The 25485-nt window shown below is 36.6% G+C and overlaps 2 protein-coding genes across 4 annotated transcripts; one reads left to right on the top strand and one right to left on the bottom strand.

Annotated features, from left to right (window-relative positions):
- The first annotated feature begins 1243 nt into the window (after positions 1-1243).
- On the top strand, positions 1244-6185 carry LOC134661990 (uncharacterized). Of its 3 annotated transcripts, none has more exons than XM_063518225.1 (3): positions 1244-2402; positions 2520-2586; positions 2939-6185. In XM_063518225.1, the coding sequence occupies exons 1-3, from the start codon at positions 1905-1907 to the stop codon at positions 3184-3186; spliced, it is 813 nt and encodes a 270-aa protein (XP_063374295.1). In that variant the 5' UTR covers positions 1244-1904; the 3' UTR covers positions 3187-6185. The 3 variants fall into 3 exon arrangements, with proteins under 3 accessions (XP_063374295.1, XP_063374294.1, XP_063374293.1); XM_063518224.1 differs by having other exon boundaries at positions 1257-2402; XM_063518223.1 differs by lacking the exon at positions 1244-2402 and having other exon boundaries at positions 2414-2586.
- A 15843-nt stretch (positions 6186-22028) lies between these two features.
- LOC134661991 (achaete-scute complex protein T3-like) lies at positions 22029-25258 on the bottom strand. Its single transcript, XM_063518226.1, has 2 exons — positions 24108-25258; positions 22029-22663 (listed from the first exon to the last, which is right to left on the bottom strand). Exon 1 carries the CDS (start codon positions 24696-24698, stop codon positions 24114-24116), a length of 585 nt encoding a protein of 194 aa, XP_063374296.1. The 5' UTR covers positions 24699-25258; the 3' UTR covers positions 22029-22663; positions 24108-24113.
- Between the last annotated feature and the right edge of the window lie 227 nt (positions 25259-25485).

Below are 25485 nucleotides of genomic sequence, written 5' to 3'. Positions count from 1 at the left end.
GTCATCGTACACTGTATGACATGGTAAAATTTTTTTAGACCCTTCGTATGCGAACCCGACTCTCACTTGCCTGATAGGTACTTACTAAATCAGTTCTCGAAGCAGTGGGACCACATTTTCTTCCATATGAACTCGAAACCAGATATCCCCAAGAAAATGGCGTATAAATAAAAATACCGAAGTGCCAACCCTAGCGGCCGGATAACCCGGATATAAAGTGTTTCGATGATTACTAGAATGTTCCACGGAATTAGGTCTTGTAAAAAATAGGGTGGATAGAAGACATATAAATGAAGCTGTCATACAAATATGGGCTCCTACTACGGCGGAACATGGAAGAAAAAAAATGAAAACCAAGAACAATAAATTTATTAATATCTTTATAACCAATATACCTAGAGAAGTCACAATTGCCACTAAATTTGCGTCTTTGAATGGTTTATCCAATAGAACTAAACAACAGAAAGTTGACAAAATAATTTGCAAATTATTAACGTTTTTCGTAAAATCTTAGGGCCTAAAACACGATCTTCAAAAATTTATTACACAAAAACTATGCAAATTGGACACGCCGGACACGCGGGAGTTTTAGTCTCGCATTTGTAATGATCTAAACTTCAGTAATTTGCAATAAAATGAGCACTTTTTTTTGGCTTCTATAAAACACTGCGCTTTCGGGAAAAATGTTGATACCTTTTTACCTTTTTTAACCGCCTTCAAAAAAAAGGTACTCAGTTTGACCCGTATATATGTATATTTGTTCGGGATTATTTCGCGTTTGGCTGAACCGATTTTGATGCATTCAATTAATGTAGTATGATACCTTTGGGTATGGTGCTTTACGCACACAAGTGTCCCATCCCCTCCCCCTGACGCAACCCCCCCTTTTAGCATGAATGGTGAGTCTTACCAAAAAGTTGCATGTGACCTTTTTTGTTTAAAATTTATTGAGGATTATTTCTTACCTTGACACTTTATTCCTAACTCTAATACTTTTCTCAAAAATTAAAAAAAAAACCGTCAACCGGGACATATTTCATGCTAAAAGGGGGGGTTGCGTCAGGGGGAGGGGATGGGATGGGACACTAGTGTGCGTAAAGCACCATACTCAAAGGTATCATACTACATTACATAATTTGTTTGTCTTCCCCATACATTTGAACACAACTTGATCGAATCATGGGGCGTTTCTTTGATTATAAAAAGTTTCTTAGACACAACGCCCCTCGCTGTTATGCTAAAATATTATAATTTATTGTAATAATAATTGTAATATGTTCTAACCATCCGTAGGTTCTCATATTAAAGTTATTGCTGTATATTTTTTGTTTATGTTAATTGTAACCATTTTATAAAAAAAAAACATCTTTATTACAGCAAATGAAAGGAATATATACGGATCAAAGATTTTTTTGATTGATGGCACAGAAATAGAAGACAATGAAGCTCTCAAAGAACTCCAAAATGAGGTTATACTTATAGGGGATAACTGGAAACCTGATCAAAGCGATAATCAAAGTCGCACAGCAACAGCGTCTACAATCACTGCTCCTAATTCACCAACAACAAGCATAATTAGCAATAACAGCGACACAAGCATAAATAGCTTTGCGTTTGACATTCCCTATAACAAACTTCCATCGTCGCTTTTGACAAAATTAAATGATTGTAAACCGATTTCTAATACCGAAGTCAACACTATCGTGAGAACTGTAACAGATGAACTCTTCCAGGAAACAAAAGCATCAAGATCAGCTTACAGAGTGGTTGCACGAGATTTGTGTGACAAATATCCACAGCTTTATGACAGAGATGCTGATACAAACGAACTCATAGGAACAGGCTACCACACCATTTTTAAAAAAGTTGAAGAGAGAGTTCATTATCTACAAAGGCCGAATAAAATGGATACCTTAGGATCAAGAAAGAAATCTCGAGTCGTTAAAAATTTGAGTGCTGGCTGCAAAGAATGGCAACCCAGTGATCCTGGTAATGTGGATCTTGAAACTTTAGATTCTAAAAAGGACTGGCTAAAATCGGTTTCTTCCATAAAGGAAAGAGATGAATCAAAAGTTGAATTCTACATGAACGAGACCTATGCACAGCAAAGGATATTTCTGAACTCAGCACCTGCCGTAACACATATTCTTAACGAATGGCCAGTATTGTTAGAGGAGAAATATATGATTTCGCATTTTGATCGTCTTTGTGCCTTGAATTCTGGCCAGTGTATGGATGCATTTCAAAATAAAACGACGGCATTGAATGAGCGGTTGAAAACTTTGATCACGAAGAAAAAAAATAAGACATGCACTGTTAATGACAATAACTTGAATTGTAACCTACAGATGGTTGCAACTTATTTCAATGAAGATATAAAACTCATATACCAAGCACATGAGGTATCTATATATATATATATATATATATTTCATTCATAATCCATTTTCTTCCGGATGTGGTTCCATTCTAAATATAGTAGTTCCATTTACTAATCTTATTAACTTTTTCTTTTCCAGAAACCATTAACCAGGGTTCAAGTTGCAGAGCTACCCGAAATAGCTGCGCCTAACATTGTATTTTTAGGTGAGACTTAATTATTATTACAATGATAAAATGCCTTACCTGCGAAGCACCACACTGTATGTTTCATATAATTTATAATATGAAACATACAGTGTTAAAACGTAAATGTATTGAATAAACCTGTGGCCCTAGTGAAAAAGGGTACAAGTGTCGCGCAGCTTAGTTTTAAAAGGGGCATAAGTGTTGCATGGAACTTATACCCTTTTAAAACTGCGCTGCCCGAGACTTGTACACTTACTCACTAGTAGTGCCACTTAACGTAATACGATAAATTATTTTATTTGAGGAGGAGGTATAAAATTTGGGAGCCTATTATATTTCCTGTTTTAACCATTTTGTTTTTTGCCCACAGATAATGAAAATATATATTACTTGCTGGTAGAAAAAACGATTGTTAGCGAAACTGCGAGTCTGTCTACGTCGTTACAACTACTGATGGCGGCTTACTTCAACTTGAATATGGAATATCCAGTGCACTGTCAAAACACATTGGAATTTCTTCAAAGGTTTGTGTTTAAAATAAACCCTAAAGAAGGAAGTAAAGTCCGTAAAGGACGCACGCTGAATAAAGTGATTAGTTTAATCAGTAAAATCCAGTAATGGCATTTACATGCGGTTATTGTGGCGAGAATTTCTCCACAGTAATTTCGTACAATAACCATCAAAAAAGTCACAGGTTCTGTAAAAATGTAAAATTTCCGTGTGTTGATCCTTTGTGTAAGAGTGTTTTCAATAATTATGAGTCTTTTAGAAATCACAATTTTAGATTGCATCAGCCTGGGACTAGTACTGATAGTCCACGAGTTGACATTAATTCAACCTATTCTAAGTGTACAGAATGTAATCAGAGAATATTGTTAAAAAATGTCGAATACCATTCAAGAACTCATGATATTCAATCCGGAAAAGCAGTAACTTGTCCATATAATCTTTCATCTGAAACAACTTCATGTGGTTCGTCTACTTTTACTAGTATACCATCATTAAAAAGTCATGTGTATCGCAATCATTTTAACTCTGTTTCGAATTTGACAGATCAAGATTTTTTAAACCCGAGTAGCCTAGATCACGTTCAGCCTACTACTAGCGATATTCAAGATTGTAATATGTCTGACGATTTAGAAGTCAATACGGATCTTAATAACGAAACTGATTTGTTATTTTTGAAACCATTGCTGTTACTTTTACTCAAGTTAGAGGCACGAAATTTTCTTTCTCAAGATGCTATTTGCAGTGTGGTAGAAGGTTATTCAGATGTCCATGAAAATTCTTTGAAAAATATTAAAATTAAATGTCTACATGCTCTTGAAACTTATCCAGATTCTAAAGAAGCTATGGAGAAACATGTTTTCAATTCGACATATGAAGATAGTATGAATGGCAGTTGGTCTAAAAAGTTGACAAGCAAGTACTTAAGATTTAAACTTTACTCGGAACTTTGTAACATTGTGTTACCAATTTCTATAATGTTAGGTAGAAACAATTTTAACAAAATGTGTTCCTTACAATATATACCAATCATAGACACCATTAGAACGTGGTTTGCAGATAAGACATTTCTTGAACAATTTCAAAACCCAAAAAATAAAGTAAATGATGTTTTAAAAGATATAACATGTGGCTCAAAAATGTGTAATAACGAATTCATAAATAATCCAAACACATTAAAAATAATACTGTATCAAGACGCCTTTGAAGTTTGTAATCCCTTGGGATCATCTAAGATCAAACATAAAATACTAGGAGTTTACATGACGCTGGTAAATGTTTTTCCTTATAATAGGTCTAAAATAGATAACATGAAACTGGTATTATTGTGCAAGGAAAAACATTTAAAAGAGTTCGGTCATGATAAAATTTTTGGTAAATTAACGGAAGACCTTAGAAGCTTAGAAACACGTGGAGTGTATATTAAAGAGTGTAATCAAATTATTTATGGCACTCTTCTGACAATAATTGGTGACAATTTGGGAAGTCATACCATTGGTGGTTTTGTTGAAAACTTTAATGTAAAATATTTTTGCAGGTTTTGTTTAATTGAGAAAGAACCTTTTGCGCAAAATCCAATACTGTTAGGAAAAAAAAGAACTATTGAAGACTATAACGAAGACGTAAAAATCTCTAACCAATTACATGAGGATGGTAGTTCATCGGTTCATAATCGAGGGGTTAAACAGGACTCCGTTTTTAACCAAATCGAAAACTATCATGTCATTGACGGTTTGCCTCCGTGTTTAGGACATGATTTATTTGAGGGTGTTGTGCAATTTGACATCGCTTTAGCTATCAACTATTTCATCAATAACAAAAGCTTTACGCCAAATTTTTTAAACATGAAAATGGAACGTTTGTCGAAAATGGAAAAAAAAAGTGTGCCACCACCCTTTAAAGCTGGCTCTGTTAAAATAGGGGGTCAAGCTCTTGAAAACTGGCATTTTCTAAATTATTTGCCGCTAATTTTATTAAACTCTGTAAATATTCACGACCCTGTCTGGCAAATGATAATAAAGTTGCGGGAAATAGCACAACTTATTTGCGCATATGAGATATCTATTGGTCAAACAGCTTTATTATCATCTGGCACAAAAGAATATTTAATACTTAGGAAACAGTTATTCCCTAATACTCCGCTAAGACCTAAACATCACTACCTATTACACTATGGTGAATTGACGAGAATTCATGGACCGTTGATCTATTCTTGGACGCTTAGATTTGAAAGCAAACATAGGTTTTTCAAAAACGTTGTCCGACACCTTCCAAATTTTGTCAATATCACACTTTCACTATCAAATCGTCATCAACTACACGAGGGTTATCTTTCTCAGGGTATTCGGTATGATACCAAATTATTTTCCAAACATTCTCGTGTACACAGAATCGACGAACTACCATCAAGCGTTAGGTGCTTGATTTCTAACACCACCCCTGGAACAATCCTCTCGGCTTCGCAAATAGGTTACAGGGGGATAAATTATGCAACAGGCGATTACCTTCTCTATAAACATGAAGAAAACGTACTGAATTTCCTTGAAGTAGAGATGATTCTATTTAGTGATACGTATGAAAATCCATATTTCATTGGATGTAATCATAAATTTCAATATAATTCAGAAATAGGCTTATGCCAAAAGCTTTTTACACCTCAATCAGATCTTAATGAAAAAAAAATATGTAGTGACTACCAAAGCTTGCTACATTTTAACACTTATAAAACACATATTATTGACAATTGCCATTTTATATGTCTGCATCATGCTTATTTAGATTTGCTTTAGAAACTTCTAGCTAGGTTTATCGAGTTTCAGTCGCAAGATCAATGTGTGACAAAATTCACGAATTGGACCAATTATTAATAGGTAGTATACTTTTTTTGTACCAGAGTATCTGATTGTACCCTTTTGAAATAAACAAATTAATTATGCCTTCAAATGTCCGTTAATTTGCCAAATAATTTATTACAATAGACTTCCGAACACTTTGGAACCTTGGTTTCGCTCAATAGTCTCTTTAATACGGTTAGTAGTAGTAGTAGTTAGTGACAAAATTAAATGATTGTAAACCGATTTCTAATGCCGAAGTCAACGCTATCGTGAGAACTGTATAACAGATTAAAGGTTTCGTCACACAGGCGCGTTTTCAGGGCGGGGCGTGAGCTTGGCGCGCCGCTTTTACATATAAAACGCTCACGCCCCGCCCTGAAAACGCGCCTGTGTGACGGAACCTGAACTCTTCCAAGAATCAAAAGTAACACCAAGATCAGCTTGCAGAGTGATTGCACGGGATTTGTGTGACAAATTTTCACAACTTTATGACAGAGATGCTGATACAAAAAAACTAATAGTAGGAGATCCCACATATGGTCGACCTTTACCAATCTGTCTGACGGATGAAAGCATGAAAATATGAAAAAAAATATGTTCCAGAACATAAATTAATAGGGTTACCTAAAGAAATACGGTCAAGGCTATTTTTAATTTCATGTATTACAGCACGCTACATTTATACTATACTATTTTTACTGTTTTTATAAGTATTGAATTCTAACAATATTTAGGTGGTAACTACTTACTGGGAATAAAATTCCACCAAGCCGAGTTAGTGGTAACTAGTGGGATTTTTTTTCCCAGTAGTTACCAGTGGTAAAAGGTGGAAAAAAAATCCCAGTAGTTACCACTGGTAATAACTTGGTGGTATGTAGTGAGTTTTTTAAGCACTATTTTCATGTTTTTTTTTGAAAACCCTATTTATTTTAAAACTCATATCAAATATCATCTTACAACACTGGTATCAAACGAAAAAACAAGAAAAAAAATGTATGTAACCCTATATCGAACTAATCGTTTAGAAAAAAAAAACGGTTTTTCCTTCTAACTTTTGAACCATCTGTCCAAATAATATGAAAAAAATGAAAATAGTGTTTAAAAAACTAAATCAAATAAAATTAAAACAAACTTGATCAGTTAAGCCGTTTATGAGTTATCGCTAAAAGTCTTCCCTTCTTATTTTAATTAAAAGCCTGGCAACCCTTATTTCTGACCGGATTTTCGCAGGCAACCCTGTTTACTTTCCATTGAAACTTATTTCGTTCGTCAGACAAATCGGTGAAATTTGCCGAAAATTTTTTTTTTCAAAAATTTTATTAAAATTAGCCTTGACCATATTTCTTTAGGTAACCCTATTTATTTATGTTCTGGAACATATTTTCTTTCATATTTTCATAGTTTCATCCGTCAGACAGATTGGTGAAGGTCGACTATACAGGGTGATCAATCCAAATGGGTCAGTATAAGTCAGAAACTATGAGAGATAGCGAAATCTGTTCTTAGGAACCATGGCTTCGATTTTAGATTTAATAATAATGGCATTCAATTTTTTTTTAATCTATCACACATATCCGGGATTCGAACATGGTCAATATTCTTGTTGTTTGTTTGTATGGCAACTTTTAAACGATGCGTAATAGGTGGGGGGTGCTTATACAGGTTGATCAATCCAAATGGGTCAGTATAATTCAGAAACTATGAGAGATAGCGAAATCTGTTCTTAGGAACCATGCGGCGAGCCTGGGGGCCCAAAATTAGCATGTCAAAAAAAACATTTTGGATAAATCTAAAATGGCGGCGGACACGGGCAAAGTCAAATTACCAAGTAGGTTAAGCGAGCCCGAAGGGCCAGCTTCAGGCCGGGAGGCTGAAAGCCGACCCCGGCAGACAGCCGAAGGCCCGGAGCCTCCACCCCGACTCCCAAAACGCGACGCTCAATAGGAAAAGTGTTGGGTCGTGTTTAAGGCTCCGGGCTAAGGCCTTCGGACTCGCTTAACCTACTTGGAGATTATTTGACTTTGCCCGTGTCCGCCGCCATTTTGGATTTTTTCAAACAAAAATTTTGACATGGTAATCTTGGGCCCCTAGGCTCGCCGCATGCCAAATCTCAGTGCGCTCGTACCAACTTGAAAAAATTAAAAAAAATGTCGGCCATTTTGATTTTTTTTTATGTAGTTTGTTTTGTCTCGGGGCCCTATATGATATTTGGTCGAGCACCTCCCACCTTATCACGCATCGTTTAAAAGTTGCCATACAAACAAACAACAAGAATATTGACCATGTTCGAATCCCGGTTATGTATGATAGATAAAAAAAAAATTGAATGCCATTATTATTAAATCTAAAATCGAAGCCATGGTTCCTAAGAACAGATTTCGCTATCTCTCATAGTTTCTGACTTCTCCATACTGACCCATTTGGATTGATCACCCTGTATATGTGGGATCTTAGACCATAATAGGAACAGGCTACCACACTATTATTAACACACATAGGTTTCCGTTATAGGGGTTTATATACCTATACAGGGTGATTTCGGGGTCGTGGAGCAAGAGAGCCAGACATCATACAGAATCCAAAGATGAGCTTTTTGATGTTGTTAATTATTGTTTTTCACCAATAATGATGATGATTTTCCAGATGACAAGTAGGAAAAAACATTTTTGCATACAAGTTGGTGACCCTACTCAATGTGACATCTTGTCGCTTTCCATACAGCGTATGTCAAAAGTCATAGGGTGACCATAATTACTTAGTATAACAATAATTTTACTTGAAAAATAAGAATAATTAAAGTAATTATCTTTTAATCAAATACTACCATACGATAATGTGGATCATTTACAGAGTCACAAAAAGTGGTTCTGGATCACGACCCTGAAATCACCCTGTATATATTTTTGAAAAATGACTTCATAGTTGATATAGTACACACATCTGTACACTCTTTTTTAAAGAACATATTTTTCCTAATTTATTTTCGTGTCGAGTAGTACATACCCATCAATAATAATTTATTAGGCACTATATATTTTACGTGCTACTTAAAAGACTCATAATTATAAACATATATATGACTCATAATTATAAATATATTGTAAGGCATATCTTCGTCTAAAAAATCGTTGCTTCAAGCATCACTGGGCCATTCCTTGCAGCCCGTACTCATTATTTCGATGATTTGAATTCTTTCTTGATCCTATAAGATAAGGTATCGTCACTTGTCACGTAATACTACCTCTCTTCAATATTTTATTAGGGCTTTGTACGTAATGAACTATTGATGTAACGGATAGTTGTTTGGCCCGATCCCGAATACTGGATGTACGGCCTGACGATCGGCCGAATATTCGGTCTGCGGCCGGCGGAAATACACCTACATTTCTGTTTTTCAGGTGCGCATTTGTGCAGTTTTCGACCTGTTTTGTAGTGAACTTTCGCGCGGACTCATTTCTAGGTTCGAAATAAGTGCGCGAGCAAGTGAGTGGAATGTTTAAATTGTTCTTCCATAAATGATTCCGTCAAGTTATGTTGGGTTATTCCCACTAGGTACCACCAAGTTCTTACCAGTGGTAACTACTGAGAATTTTTCCCCCACCTTTTACCACTGGTAACTACTGGGAAAAATATTTCTCCGTATATAGTTACCACCAACTCGGTTTGGTGAAACACTAATCAATTTATAATAATTGATTAAAACATAAATTTACTTAAAAATTGATGTTGATATTTGTATGGGAGAGTCAATTTTTTTTCGCCTTTGGTTCCATAGTAAAAGTTGTTCAGTATGACTTACATCCCCGTAAATTAATGCAGGTGACTATAAAAAAAACAACCTGTATTTTATACTGTACTTTTATTAGTATTTAACTCTAACAAAATTTTGGTGGTAACTACTGGGAAAAAAATTCCCAGTACATAGTTACCACTGTAAGAATTTGGTGGTAACTAGCGGGTATAACCCGTTATGTTCTAATGTATGGGGAAGAAAAACAATTACAGCCAGCGTTAAATGAACGTAGTATGATAGCATTGGGTATGGTGCTTTACGCACACTAGCGTCCCCTCCCCTACCCCTGACACAACCCCCCTTTTTAGCATGAAATATGTCCCGGTTGATGGTTTTTTTTTTAATTTTTTGAGGGAAGTATTAGAGTCTGGAAAAAAGTGTCAAGGTAAGAAATAATCCTTAATCAAATTTGTACAAAAAAAGTTACATGCAACTGTTTGGTAAGACTTACCATATTCATGTATTAACTTGTTGAAGTTGAATATATGTAACATAATAATACGTGATAGTACTGCAATGACAGGCGGTCTAGCATGAGTTGTGTTCTCGTGCGCGATTTTAAGTATGGACTCGCACGCGAGAACGCAACTCATGCTAGACGGTCAGAAATCGTATGGAGAAAACCAGCTTGTTGAACGGTAAAATTTTATCGAAGTTCATCTAGCTATAACATGAATATGGTGCACCATATCAACAAAATGAATAAAATACCTTTTTTGTTGAGAATTTAATAAGGGTTATTTCTTTTCAGGCGTTTTATTTGGAGGAAAAGTAGTGCCAGATGATGAAAGTACACAATCCTTTGTGCGCCTGTCGAAGAGCACGAGCAATTTGCATCTAACTCACAATTGCTTTACGCATAGTGTCGTATGTCTTCTACTTTTTGTACTCTGTCACAGAATAAATAATAGTACTACACTGTTCAATTACGCCTAGGTAAGTGTTAGGAAAAAGTAGAAGACTCAAGACACTATGCGTAAAGCAATTGTGAGTCAGGTGCAATTTGGCCTGGCACTTGGCACCTGGCACTACTTTTCCCCCGAATAAAACGCCTTGCTTTGTTATATTTGAATTAAATACATAATTAGCTATTATACCTATCACACCAAACACAGAGCTCTATAAATTGCACACCTTCAATTGATTTTACAACCCCTTTGTTTCCCATCCACTCCCGCACCCACCGCTGAAAAGCTGCCAGGCGCCCGGATTAATTAATAATGATGGTATGGCACACTAACTATAGGGATTTCGTTGCTCTATAAATTGCATACCTTTTTCCGTGGCTAGCTCTCCGGCTATAGTACGTGCGAAAATGCTTTGATTGTTTGATTTCAAGTAGTTTACAAATTAGTGTTAAGTTAATCTAAGTTAGATAAGTGTTTAACTCGCAATGTTGCTATAAAACTAATAAAATTCTGCGTGGTATGTGTGTTTATGCATGTAGATATGCATGTAGACGTGTGCTCTATCATTTTAGTGCAAGAACTTCAATAAATTTATTTCTTTGTAATTTTGTTTTTTATTAAATAACCTCCAAACTGTAAATTGCTTGTTGTTTGTATATTATGATAAAATTAACTGATAACTGATAAAATTAGTTCGTTTTACATGTTATTAGGCGATATTTCCTAAAGAATTCTATACAAATTTTGTACATTCACATGCTATCGATAATTCTCAGGATTTTGCTATTGGCAAGTTGGTATTTGTTTTCTTATGTATTTTAATAAATGCAGTCTGCAGACAGGCTGCATTAATTAATTACATAAAAAAAAACTAACTAATTAATAACTAAATCCGGAGAATTACCGTAAATGTACAGAATTTGTATTGAATTTTACAGAAAAATATCCCCTAATAACATGAAATATTACCTAATTTTACAGGTAATAATACACAAACAACAAGTAATTTTACCTTGCCCATATTTAAAATCACAGTTTTCTTATGTAAAAATACATAAATTGTATCATTAATATTACCGAATAAAATGGAAAAATACTCAAAAATCATTAAAAATACATAAAGTTTGTGGTTAATTCACATACGCAAACTGTAATAAAACACATAATAATTCTGTAATATTACTGAATAAAAAGTAAATATACTTAAAAAAACATTAACAATACATAAAGTTTGTGTAATTTTACAGACGAAATCTGTAACAAAATACATAATAATTTGGTAATATTCCCGAATAAAAAGGAAAAATACTTAAAAAAATCATTAATAATACATGTACTTTGTGTAAATTCACATACGAAATCTGTAATAAAACACATATTAATTCTGTGATATTACCAAATACAATGTAAATATACATAAAATATCATTAATAATACAAAAACCTAATGTATTTTTACATACGAAATCTGTATCAAAACACATAATAATTGTGTAATGTTACCGAATAAAAAGTAAAAATACTCAAAAAACATTAATAATACATGAAGTTGGTGTAATTTTACAGACGAAATCTGTAACAAAATACATAATAATTCGGTAATATTACTGAATAAAAAGTAAATATACTTAAAAAAACATTAACAATACATAAAGTTTGTGTAATTTTACAGACGAAATCTGTAACAAAATACATAATAATTCGGTAATATTCCCGAATAAAAAGGAAAAATACTTAAAAAAATCATTAATAATACATGTACTTTGTGTAAATTCACATACGAAATCTGTAATAAAACACATATTAATTCTGTGATATTACCAAATACAATGTAAATATACATAAAATATCATTAATAATACAAAAACCTAATGTATTTTTACATACGAAATCTGTATCAAAACACATAATAATTGTGTAATGTTACCGAATAAAAAGTAAAAATACTCAAAAAAACATTAATAATACATGAAGTTGGTGTAATTTTACAGACGAAATCTGTAACAAAATACATAATAATTCGGTAATATTACTGAATAAAATGTAATCATACATAAAAATCATTACTAATACACAAACTTTATGTATTTATACATACGAAATTTGTAACAAAACACATAATTACTCTGTAATATTACCGAAAAAAATGTAAAAGTACGTAAGTGAAATTTTACGTATATGTAAAATTACATACATGAAATTTTACAGATTATGTAAAATTACATAAGTGAGATTTTTACATATCTGACAGCATGATTATGTAAAATTACATAAATATAATTTTACATAACCGTCAATTTGTTTGATTATGTAAAATTACATAAATGTAAAATTACATAATAATGAAATCAGGTCGATATGTAAAATTACCTACGCCTTGTAAAATTACATAATTATGTAAAAATACAGAAAAGTTAGGGCAACGAAAGTTGCCCTAAAATTATGTAAAATTCCCTGAATATTTTTAACAGTGTATAAGTAGGTACCTAGTAAAGTTACAACTTGAATTTCAAATTCGAATTTAATCCGCAAAGTGCTTTATTAGCAGACGTTATTATAATGAATGAAATCAACCTTTATAACTATGATTACATTTTACCTTTCTGTGTTATGCAAATATGCAGTGTGCCAAGTTGTGGCTAATTTACAAATTTCTATTTAAAAAAAATCTGTTATAGAGTTAGAGTTAAACTGTGATGAACTGATGACTTAGCGCGACTTGCACCATTCTACTAACCCAGGGTTAATCGGTTAAACCTGGAGTTACCATGGTTACCAGTACAATTTGACACTAAGTTAACGGTTTAACCGCTTAACCCCGGGTTAGTGGGTTGGTGCAAGTGGGCCTTACCTACTTAAACTGCGCACTTGAACTTGGTGATGAAATATGATATATTCTTAATTTGTGTTTACGGAGAGGGCAACGAACGCGGTAACGATGATACGACGTCTCACTTGAGTGATGGCGACTCGTGCCGTACTGTAATCTTGATTTATTCAATGAAACGGAAAATTGACGAGAAAATGAATGCGGTTGGGATTATCCTTCTCTGAATTTTTTTAGCAGTTTTAGGAATTCCGGTCAATGATATCGACTAAACTATTACAATGATTATGATTGATGTATAATAGATGCGGTTTTATTCAGGAATCTACATTGAAAACGAACGAGGCTTGAAATTGAAATATCATTTCTTAGAATATGTTATATTATAAAAAACTGAATTAAAACACACAATCCCACGAGAAAGCTTCTAATTACGGATTATAACGATAACATTATCTTTTTCTAAAAAAATAAATAAATGACGGTGCGCCCGAAATATAGATTTACTTACTAAATATTCTTAACGTTATCTGAACAATTATTTAAAAAGCGCGCTTTATCAGATTTAAAGTCCAAAGAGACATTTATAAATTGAAATGAGTTGACCAAGTAGCTATGATGAGGCGCTACCTTTTATAACAAGTTATAACAAATTACTTTGGGACAGATATTTTTGTAATGTTACTTGTTTGTGAATGGTTTTATCTGATGTGATCAATTTATCGGCTCGTTAAAGATGGATAAATGAGTTTCGATTGCTCTATGATTATAAGTATTATAACCCTATTTATCAAGATAGTAGTTTTGATTAGTATTGTACAACTGTCATGTTATATTTCATCATTAAGAACTTTTACACGGGGACGCGATATGGGGCGCTCATTGGTACGCATTACACAGCGTACTTTCATGTGATCAGTTGATTGCGGAAACGCGTCTCGCACAGAGATTACCTCGTATCTGATGTATTCTGCTTTATAATCGAGCGTTTCATCGCGAGAGGCCAGACTTCTGGGCGGTGTTACTCGAATAATGATTGCCCACCGCCACGTTAGTGCACAGCAGGGATGTTGCGAATATCCGCATCCGCATCCGCAACCGCGGAACTTCCGCATTATTTTCAACATCCGCATCCGCATCCGCATCCGCATAAAATCGATGCGATTTAATGCGGATGCGGATGTGGAACAGTTCGGTACAGGAACGTCTTAGCATCGGCGTAAGTGCTAGACTGCTAGGTAATTTAGTCATTAGCCAAAAAACCTATTAGAAATTAGCAGTCAAGAGTGAGTGGGACTTAATGTACTTACGGAACCCTTGGAACGCGAGTCCGACTCGCACTTGGCCGGTTTTTTGAAATAAAAATTACTAAAATGTAATATTTGACGTTTTTTATGTACCTATCTTGACATCCGCATCTGCATCCGCGGATGTGAGGCTTTAAAAATCCGCATCCGCATCCGCATCCGCGGATGTCAAAAAATCGGCATCCGCAACATCCCTGGTGCACAGCGTACATTTAAGTCCCGTAGCCCCGTGAAATTGCGCTCGATAACAGCACCATATTAGCGAACTCCGATTCCAATACGTTAATTTAGCTAATAACCGCGAAGGAGGAAATTAGGGTAAGTCATCGATTACTGGCTGTTAGTCGGAAGCGTGTATGACACGATCGCAAGCCGCCATATTAATTGTGGATTCGATTTAAATTGAGGCTAATCAAAAACCGCAGATGTCTGTAAAGTTATAGTGCCACTGCGTATTGAATATTACCGAATCAACTTCCTGTGAATAATTTTGCATGGCATCTTCTGATACCTCGTTGTTATAGTTGAGGATTTATTACTCAGACATCGCTGGGAAGTAATCCACGACACTATTCGTTGCATAATGACGAGATGTCTCGGTAGTTGTCGAGTGACAGCAACGGACCACCGGCGGCGAGTGTTTTTAGGGGTCCATGATTGGTATATGGAACTCTATTTATGTAAAAGCGAGTGGATTTGAACGGTTTAAACACGAAGATGAAAAATTTAAGCAAGTTTGATTTTCATAAATATGTCCTACAAGTTAATGTCACGTTTACCACTAAATAAGATCAAATACATCACGAAAATAAATGAAAAAATAAAAATAACGCTTTATACGTCAGTAAGGTGGTACAGTTTCGCAGCGGCAGTCGCCACCCGATTGCCTCGATTACTTATAACATTATTATGTTCTAATACTTCTAATTACCTACTTAAAGATTGAAGTTATGTACCCCAAGTTGGCAAAGGGTTAAAGACTAGCACTAGCGGATGGTATAAACAAGCCCTCCTTAACACTTTTGTATATTGCTTAATTCATACGTATGAATTCTATAGGTACCTAATCTAAGCTTATTAACTGATCTCTCAATAACGCGGCTCTGTCGACTTTCATAATAACCAAATCATCTTTCGATATCACTATCGAGCGGTTCGACAGCTGTCCAATTCAAACGCGCCGATAAAGCTAAGCTCCTTGAAGAATATATTGAAGTCAAATATAATCTGGTTCGTATTATGTGAGGTCAGTTCAATATTGTGTCGACTGACAACGACGGTAACGTAATTTCTTCCGTTTATAGATAAGTCATAATATTTACTGTCTCTCGACACCTGGCCAGGTCAGTGCCCCACATTGTATTTCGATCCGAAAAAATACAGTTTCCATTTTTGATCAAGTCCTTTTCGAGAAATCTTCAAAATTGAGAAAGTAAAGAAGAAGTAATCGCGTTGGTTGCATTTTCCGCGCATTCTTCGACAAGCGTGAGATAATTTCAAAACGTGGTTACATTTAAGAGTTGTATAAGGCTTTATTGGAACAAGTATAAATGATGGTAGCTTGCGGAGGCTCGATATATCACTGATGGCGGTGGCGCACGTTTTTGTGGCGAGCGGTGCGACGACGATTTTTATGTGGTTTAATTCGATCGGAGCCAGTGGCGGTATCGGGCCTAATTATTTGAATAGCACGACACGACATCGCTTTGACTGGTGCCGATGTTGCTTGGAATATGGTGTGGATAAGGAATTTCTTGTTTTTGCCCATATTCTTTGATGCATAAACATTAGCAAAATGTTTCCCAACTAATATTAATTAATTAATTTCGTGCTGCGTTTGAGTTTTTTTTTTGTAAATATTTATTTTTCTATCTGACATATTTAACTTTTTGTATCCACTAGTGGAGTTAACCATAATTATTTCAGAGAATGTAGGTATAGGTACTCCATGTGTGGGGGGGGGGGGGATTTACAGAACATAAACCTGTATATTTTGTTTCAGGAGTTGCCGCGGAGCCTCTGTTCAGCAGATTGCAGCCTTAATTCCTGTCGTGATGCTGGTGAAGTATGGTAGGGATTCTGCCTATGAAGCGGGAGGTGCCAGGTTCGGATCAAGGTAGGGTAGTGTAGGGTAGCCTAAGGGTACGACGATTTTAGGAAAATAGGTACAGTTAGACCAAGAAAAGTCTGCAATGATTTTGATAGCACACACAGTGCAAGTGTTATTTTAAACGTCAAACTTCTATTTAATTATGACGTATAACTAACACTTGCACTGCGTGTGCTATCAAAATCGTTGCACACTTTTCTTGGTCTAACTTTAGGTACTTATTAGATCCTATTGTTTTTTTTTAAACAGTATTCTTTTTTAACGACATCAAAGAATTCAGGAAACCGTCGTAGACATCGGTCGTACAATTAAATAAATAGTTTAAAGGGGTGTCCCAAACCCACCGTGTCGTGTATCTTCGCGACGTAATTGTTATTTTGGAGGAATTTCGGTGAAGGAATGCGAGATATTTTAGACGCTACCTGCTACCAAGCTCCAATTCATTATAGGCCATTAATGAGTCTTACTGCGTTGACAATTTATGATATTGCCGAGTGTGCTTGATTAATTCAACAGTGAATGAATAGAGCAACCCGTTTTCTTTGTGGGATGGCCTCATTTCGAACATTTAAAGTGCTCATATAAACTCTTTGTTCTCTAAATAATGAGAACAGTTCCAATCATTAGGTACTCTCATGCGCGCCAGTAGGTAATTTAAAAAATCCCACAATATTTAAAGCCGCACCCGAAGTGAAGTTTTTCCCAACTTGAATATTTTTTTAAATGTATGTTAAATTAGAACCGTATTGCACTTGAACATAATTTGTGTTTCTTTTTAGTTAATAAACTGCCTGGATAGTTAACAGTATTGGATTAATGTAACTTATTTTGAGTATAATAGGCATTCTGTTTCAGTCAACCGTCGGGTACTTACCTACTTAAAACAAAACATGTCTTAAGTAATTTGATACAGTACCACATTTTTTAAATATTAGGTAAAGAAAAATCATGTTTATTAGCACTAATAAAGTTAAAATCTGATGAAATGAGAACCTCCGTTAAAGTCGGTAAGTAAACATCTAGTTTTAACGTATAATCAATATGATGTATTTCCAGACAAACGAAGAAAAAAATAACAAATGTAGTCTAATATAAATGTATTAATATGTATACTTTTACTGTCGTAATTTCAGGCTAAGCTTCAGCTTTACTACAGCCAATGCGGAACGCAGAACTCCAGACCGGTTCCTATTTGTGTGCGCGGGCTCTAACTGCCGTGTTCGAACTTCAAGATATTCACAAGAAACAACACGTACTAGATCCATTCTAGATACGTTACGTATAGTTTAGATTTCAACTAGTTCTCTTTTGCAGCACAATTCGGGCAACCAATGTCACTTTTACGATAGATCGTGTTAGATATCTATTAGATGTGAATTAGATCTCTAAGTAATATCTTGTGGAAATCGTTCAAGAGTATCTCCAGAATCGCGGAAATGTCTGACAGGTTAGATCTTAAACATATCGTTATCGTATCTTGGCGATGTCTAAAAGATACCTAACAGATGTCTATTACAAAATCCGAATCAGGCCCCAAGTTTCCAGCTGCAGTAGGCGCAGGTTGTTGAGTCGGCGCGAGCGCCGCGCGGCGGCGGCCCCGCGAATCGTGCCCGCTCGGCGGCGCTCGTGCGTTTACGGGGCACGCGACCGACGCGCGCTTCAGCTGCCTCTCTACAAGCTTTATTGTTCAGGAAAATCACGCTTTTATCAATACTAATTTAACCATTATTGTTTACTTTTGTGTTTCAGTTACTTCATTCAGTCAAGCCGCAAGTCAAGGACTTCCTATGTGACAGACTAGTTGCAGATTCTTCAAGTTAGATTTTTTTAATTATGCCTAACGTTTGCCGTTTGTGTAGGTATTTAAGCAAGGGCGATTGGGGTACTTATGCTGACAAAGATTATTAAATAAACAAAAATGTGACAAATACTCTTAAATATTTTTTATTTATTTAATCTTTATTGCACAAATGAAAAACAAACGTACAAAAGGCGGACTTAATGCTACAATGCATTCTCTACCAGTAAACCTTCGGGCAAAGCAGATAACTTGTAGGCGGTGCAACATCATGTTGTAATTACAAAACAAAGTAGGTACGTACCTATTTATAACATTATGATAGTCTTCAATAAAATAAAATCCATGACCGTTGCCCTGTTTACGTTTAAACCGAAAAAACTGAATAGTATTAAGTTAATTCATGACTACCACACCACACACTTCGACTCCTGTATCGTATGAAACTCGACCGCCCAATTCAGCTTAACCAAACATTACAGCCCCGAGTCTTGTCCTTGGCCGCGAGTGTAAAGTTGCTGCCAATAAGCGTGTGACCCAAATCCTTGCGCAAGCGCAGTCGATGGTATTTTTGAATATTGAACAAGTTCAAGTGCGTGTAAGCCTGTTTGGGTGCAACGTAATTGCATATAGGTTCCGCCTACGTTCGGCGTAAAATTTTAAGAGCTGTTGTAAGGCCAATAAAGGTATTATTCCAGCCAATAGTAAAAAGGTAAAAGTTTGGGTAAAATTTTAATATCTTTGACTTTGGCCGTAACTGTGTGCTACTGCTACTGCTATCAACGTGAATTTTATATAAATACCTGAGAAATTACGTTACATATTTTTGAAGTGAAAACTTCTTTAGCGGCGCTGGGCAGTTTTTGAGGTGGGGAAAAAATGATAAAGTCGAGACAGCGTAAGGCGATCACGTGACCGTAAGCCCCGTAAGGTGGCCACTCATAATTTAAATGGCATTTAAATCAATAAAGAAAAACTCAATGTTATTTGACATTTATGTTGTGGACTCCTTTTCAAGACTACCTATGTTCAAATAATTTGACGTTGTCATGGCAGTATGTAAATAAACATGTCAATGAAAAAGTGTGATCTTATTTGAGAATGATAATAATAGGTACATATATAATAAATAAATAGAATACCTCCGCTAAACGTATATCGTGTTACCGGGCGTCATTATTATTATAATATATACGTCATTATAATAAATAATAATACCGGGCGTCGGTAAAATAGTGAAGTGAGTTTTCACTTCTATCGGCACTCCCGGAGTGCAACCGTTGTTGCTTGTTTAAGTCAAATTATCCTGTAATAGGTACCCAATTACATCAACTGGGTATACTGCCCTAGTAATATATTTATTAATTCATAAGAATTCATTATTCATCGGCTTGCCGCTGTGACCGTCGGACACAGCCTCATTTTCATGCTATTCCTGGCGATAATGGCGATCATCCTAATCGCATCTAGGTTTTATTACTTACCTAGTTGATAGCAAACAGTAAAACAACAACGCAACCAGTTACAAGTAGCTGTACAGACAACATAATGAGACGCAATTTCGTTGCCAACGGATGCAACGCAAAGTAACCGACAATTAATATAAAGGGAATTAATGACAACGAACGGCCACCGACAAAACGTTTCGCAAATGTCCACAGGTGTGCTGACGTCCTTCCGTCGCGTCTAGTCGGGCTTGTTTCATAGAGCAGCAGCCACTACAAACAATTAATCGACGGAAATATCCACCCATAATGGCACAAGCTTCCCCTCCATTATCAAAAATTACTATTGCAATTTGATTTCCATGGGCGGGCACTGAACGTGATCGCCTTGCTATATGGATTGTCTTTTTCAAATTAAATGTAGCAGCGAGTGTGTTTAGGTCTCCCCATTTTGGAATTCGCGTATGTTATTCTTTCTTTTGCTGAATGTAATTTGAGTTGAGGCACGTGTAGAAAAAGTACCTTTTGTTATTTTAATTTTTCAACCTCCCGTGCTCAATGCTCATGTGATGTGTTTGTGCCTATTTTTGCTGGGTCTGCATGTACCACTTAGGTATACGTTTTAATAAATAGCATATAGGTAGGTAAGTACCTAAGTTTTTATGTATGGATTCATTAGTTCTTAACAAACACACCCCGGTGGAAAGGAAACGCAGCATTATGTTAGTATTGACCAATACTTAGAAGCTGAATTTGACCCACTTCCCAATTGAACTGCAATTTTGCATACATTTGTAGGTAAATCGGATGACAATGCAATATGTGGCTTTTCATCTTCAGAAGGGTCTTTATGCTTCAAGTGCAATAAGGTCCTTTCCATCTGAAATTCCAACAGAAATTCTCACATTGCACATGAAGCTAATGGGTTAGTCTGATGGAAAGCCACCTTATTGACATGGAGCTGATCTGATGATGGAGACATGAGGTGGCCATGGGAACTCTGTGATAAAACAACGCAAACTCATTGTGTTTGGGGTTGTTAGAATGGTCTCGGTGAACTCTTTTCTGAAAAACCTTGTTCTCTGAACCTACGGCATCTTAATGAGTGAAAAGTGTGTTTATACTGTATACGCATCAATGTATGTAAGGTCACTTCTTCTTTGCTGTAAATATGTGTCGAGGTAGTTCTGCCATCTTCTTCTTGGTTCTATATTCTCAATGTTAGTATTACATCGCCCTACATTAGTATTTTCATTGACCAGAAGCTCTTCTAGACATTGTCGGTGGCTGTAGGTACTCGTCGAAATAACTATATCCTGCCCTCATAACTGCGCAGGTCACCTTTGGTCTTGGCAGATTTGTCAGTTTGTAACAGCGTAGGTTTGTAAGCTTTTTATCGCCAACATCAACCCCTAATGCCTGCCAAGATATACCTCCATACTAAATATTTCCATACTAAACTTTAGAGATAGCGGGTCGCCATGTTTAACACCTTTCTCGATACTGAATTTAGAACCACGGTTTAATCAGGGTTAGGCGGCGGATATCTCCTTACGCCGCAACTGGATGCGGTGGCGATATGCAAGTGAGACAGCACTATGAATATCCATAGAGTTGTCTTGCTCGCACGCCGTCGACGCATCCCATTGCGGCGTCAGTGTGAAGATCGCCTTAGTGCGCTTTCGAGTTTAACGTAAATAAAGCTGAGTGTAATGTGTGTCACTGTCGTATGCTTTACTGTAATCCACACATTATATATTGGTGGTGGTGGATGGTGTGGCAATTAAAGGTCTGTAAATGAGAAACCCGGTCGAAATTCTGTTTGTTCCGGAGGCTAAATAGTTTTGGGTAGTTATTGAAATAAAATAAGGTGTATATGAGTTATTTTAGCTTTATTTTCTTACAGAAACTACCTGAATAGGTAAGTAACCGGTTTTTTTTTTTAAATATAAAAAAAATTGTACAGTTTATTTAGCGTACAACTTAAAATATTAGGAATCTGTCTTAGGGTACTAGATTTATATATACGAGAAGTCTTTGTCTCACAATAACAAAAGGAAATATGTTGTCCCCTACATGTCTTGTTAAAGAAATATCTACGGTGTAGCTATTTCAAACGTTTTGGCATGCTCCTTATAGCTAAGGACAACATGCCTGTCATAAAATTATTCTTATATTTAATGACTAGATAACAATAATAATATCTAAACTAAGTCTTACTGGAAGTAAATTAGGTAATTATTTAAGGCTAAACTAAGGCACAGCGATCACTTATATACAAGTTAACTAAATGCTTCATGTGGAATAAATGATCGATTCAGTCTTGGCGGTACATTTCATGGAGGCATGAAAAGTAGTCGGCGCGCGCGACGCTCGGCGGAATGCATCGATGGGGTCGTTATAGTCCACCATTATCCCCTCTCATTAGGAATATACTGATTGCGCTTAATTAGAGGTTCTCTCGGAGTCCCTTGCGCTCTTCGGGTCGCTCTTCAAGCGAATACTCGTTTTTTCACAATCACCGGGCCGCTCAATGGCCATACTTTGATCACCGTAATGCACGGTTCCTGGGAACAAATAAAAAACAGGTTAATATATGTGACTTTGATCAATCCTGCTTATCCCACCGTCTGACAAACTCCCGCGGCGGGATTGCAAAATTTAATGAGTTGACAGATTCCAAAAACTCGAAATGATGTATGAAGGGTTACCTATACGTCAAGAAAGTTTCAGAGCCTTGATAATATCGAAACGTTTCGAAAAATCTCTTACCCTAAGCCACGGTTAGGGTGATATGACGTGAACATAATTCCCATGAATACTAAACTGGTATCAACAGATGTTTGCTCAGAGCTTAGCAAATATTGTAACACGTGTGCGATGCTCACCGCCCTTCTATTTCCTCCTGAGATTTCGTCTTCCGGCACTATAGATTAATAGTCGGCAAAGCGAAACGGCCGAACAGGTTTTTTGCCCATCAAATTTACTAATTTGGGACATGGCGCTACTGTTCCTCAGTCCATCAATCGAATGAGTGCCATATGGTAAAATGTTTAGTGCATCGATGACCGGATGCATAATATTAAAAAAAAAACAATTAAAAACCTGCTTCCACTTGAGCGAAATTAGTCCAGTCTGGTCAGACCGCCTTATTATTAGAATAGCACACTTTTTATGTCTAATTTTCTTAGTACATGCGGGGTAAACCACAAGATTATTAGAAGTAATTGCTGTAGGACTGTAAAGCAAATACGTATTTAGGTAAAATGCGGGCTCATCCTATTTTAAGAAAACTCTGAATACAGATTTACCGAATACATATTTCTGCTACGATGATAAAAAACTTCTACCTAGATGCTAAGCTTTTATAAAGCGACATATTTAAAGATTCGCCATTGTCAAGGACGGTTCCTTTGTGCTGTCCTAATTTAACAATGAGCCCCACCTACACATAGATAAAGTCTATCCGACGGTTCAATGCGCAGGCATAATAGGAAGTATACGTGTTTACTTTTTTTGCCCAAAGGACGAAGAGCGTAGATCTTCTTTTTAAATTGTGCAACATAAAAGGAGCAAGGTCGATCCAGTAGGTAACCGTGACTAACGGATCGAGAAAGAAAAAAGCCAATCCCTAAAATGAATTGAAATAGGCAAGGAACCTGATTTTTTTTCGCGAACTTGGAAACTCGTAAATTCCTATTCGACTGCGAGTGAATCTTCAGTCTCAAAAAGTTAAACATTTCGTTAAAAAAATACATGGAGTAATTATTGACAAAGTACGATTAGGAATTATTAAATTTATGAAGAGTTTTTTTTCACTTTGAATTATGTTTTATCAGCACACGTCGCGACAAATGTAAACATAAATGATAAGGAACTTATCAAAGCTCTGAAATTTATGTAAACATATTTTAAGGATTCATTCATAAAATACTGATGATAAGGACGAAAACGTTATCATTACTTCAAGTAAGTATAGGAAGTAACATGAGAAAAAATAAAAAAACTCACCTCTTGTCACTGTTGCTGCCACCATGATATGACATCAAGCAACTCTTCATCTTCAGGGCTCATGGGTTCGTAGGAGTCATAGGCGTCGTGACAGTTCGGGCCGACCGAACTCTCCGACACCAGGGACGGAGCCGGCGACCGCGACTCCTCGGACGACGGCGGTGTGTGCGCCCCACTACTTGCAAGCCCCAGACCAATCTGCATGTCGGAGCATCCTTCTTCACTTTCTTCCAACAAGCGCTTCAAACTTTTGATATATTCGACGGCAAGCCTGAGCGTGTCAACTTTGCTCAACTTCCGTGATGCCCCTCTGCCTCCAGCCAAGGCGGCTGAAACAGCTGACGGAATGTGCTGACGAAGCGCAGCGAACCCGTTGTTGACTTGCTTTACTCTGTTGCGCTCCCGGGCGTTTCTCCTAGCCACTGATGCTGGCTGGGAAGGGTAAGGCTGATGAAGGTAAGATGACTTCTTCTTGCATCGTGAGGGATCTACAGGAGCAGGTGCCAGCCTCCTCGGTGCGGCCGTCTGTAGTTGCGTAAGCTTCTGGTTCACACCGAGATTTTGATAAGTGTGAATCGCTGCCATAGGCATCGCGTGTTTGATTCTTTTCGTAGTAAGTCGAACGAAAGCACGTGTGCGTGCGGCGCGAAGGTTGCCGGTGGATTGGCGGAGGCGGCGCGCACCCCCGACGCTAAGTAGCGCGCGCGCGGCGGCGCGGCGAGCGGTGGGGCGCGTGCCCGGCGCGCGCGCAAGCACGGGCCGCGACCCTCCGTCCTCCCCGCCTCGCCCGCCCTGCTACTTGTTGCCTTCTGATCAAAATACGCCGGCGCTTATTATGCCATAGACCGAGCGGTAAGCTCGCGCCGCTATTGTTGCACATCGTTGCGCATAATTATCCTGTCCATTACCTTGTTCGGAAGACAAGATCTTCTTGTCTCATCTATTTAGAGGCCGCAGAGAATAGACTCTATAAGGGGATCGTCGTTGATATTCTGATATTAATGTCTTAGAGCTTTTGTTTTATTAATATGCCCCGAAGAGTTTTTGCGACAATGTTTTAGTGTTCGCGCAAAAAGTATAATTGCCTTCATCATAACCCACCGCCTCCTCGTTCATTTTATTCAGCACCGGTCCGTAATCGGTGTGTCGTCAGTCTACGGGACAGGTGCGCGAGGCAGGTCCCTACCCTACAAAGCCCTAGCTCTTACAAATTGCCAATCGGCAAATTTCGATACTTATCAATTAAAACATTCAGTAAGTACTTAACCTGTAAAGTGCCTATAGTACAACAGGTTTTTTGATCATCATTTTATTAAATGCTTAATGTCAACAGCTTTTGCGACACGGTTTAGCATGAGAATATCTTTCCTACTTAATA

The sequence above is a fragment of the Cydia amplana genome, unplaced genomic scaffold (assembly GCF_948474715.1).
Source record: "Cydia amplana unplaced genomic scaffold, ilCydAmpl1.1 scaffold_40, whole genome shotgun sequence".
Taxonomy (NCBI): domain Eukaryota; kingdom Metazoa; phylum Arthropoda; class Insecta; order Lepidoptera; family Tortricidae; genus Cydia; species Cydia amplana.
Note: the sequence above shows the minus strand (reverse complement) of the source record. Positions and strands in the feature narration are given on the sequence as shown.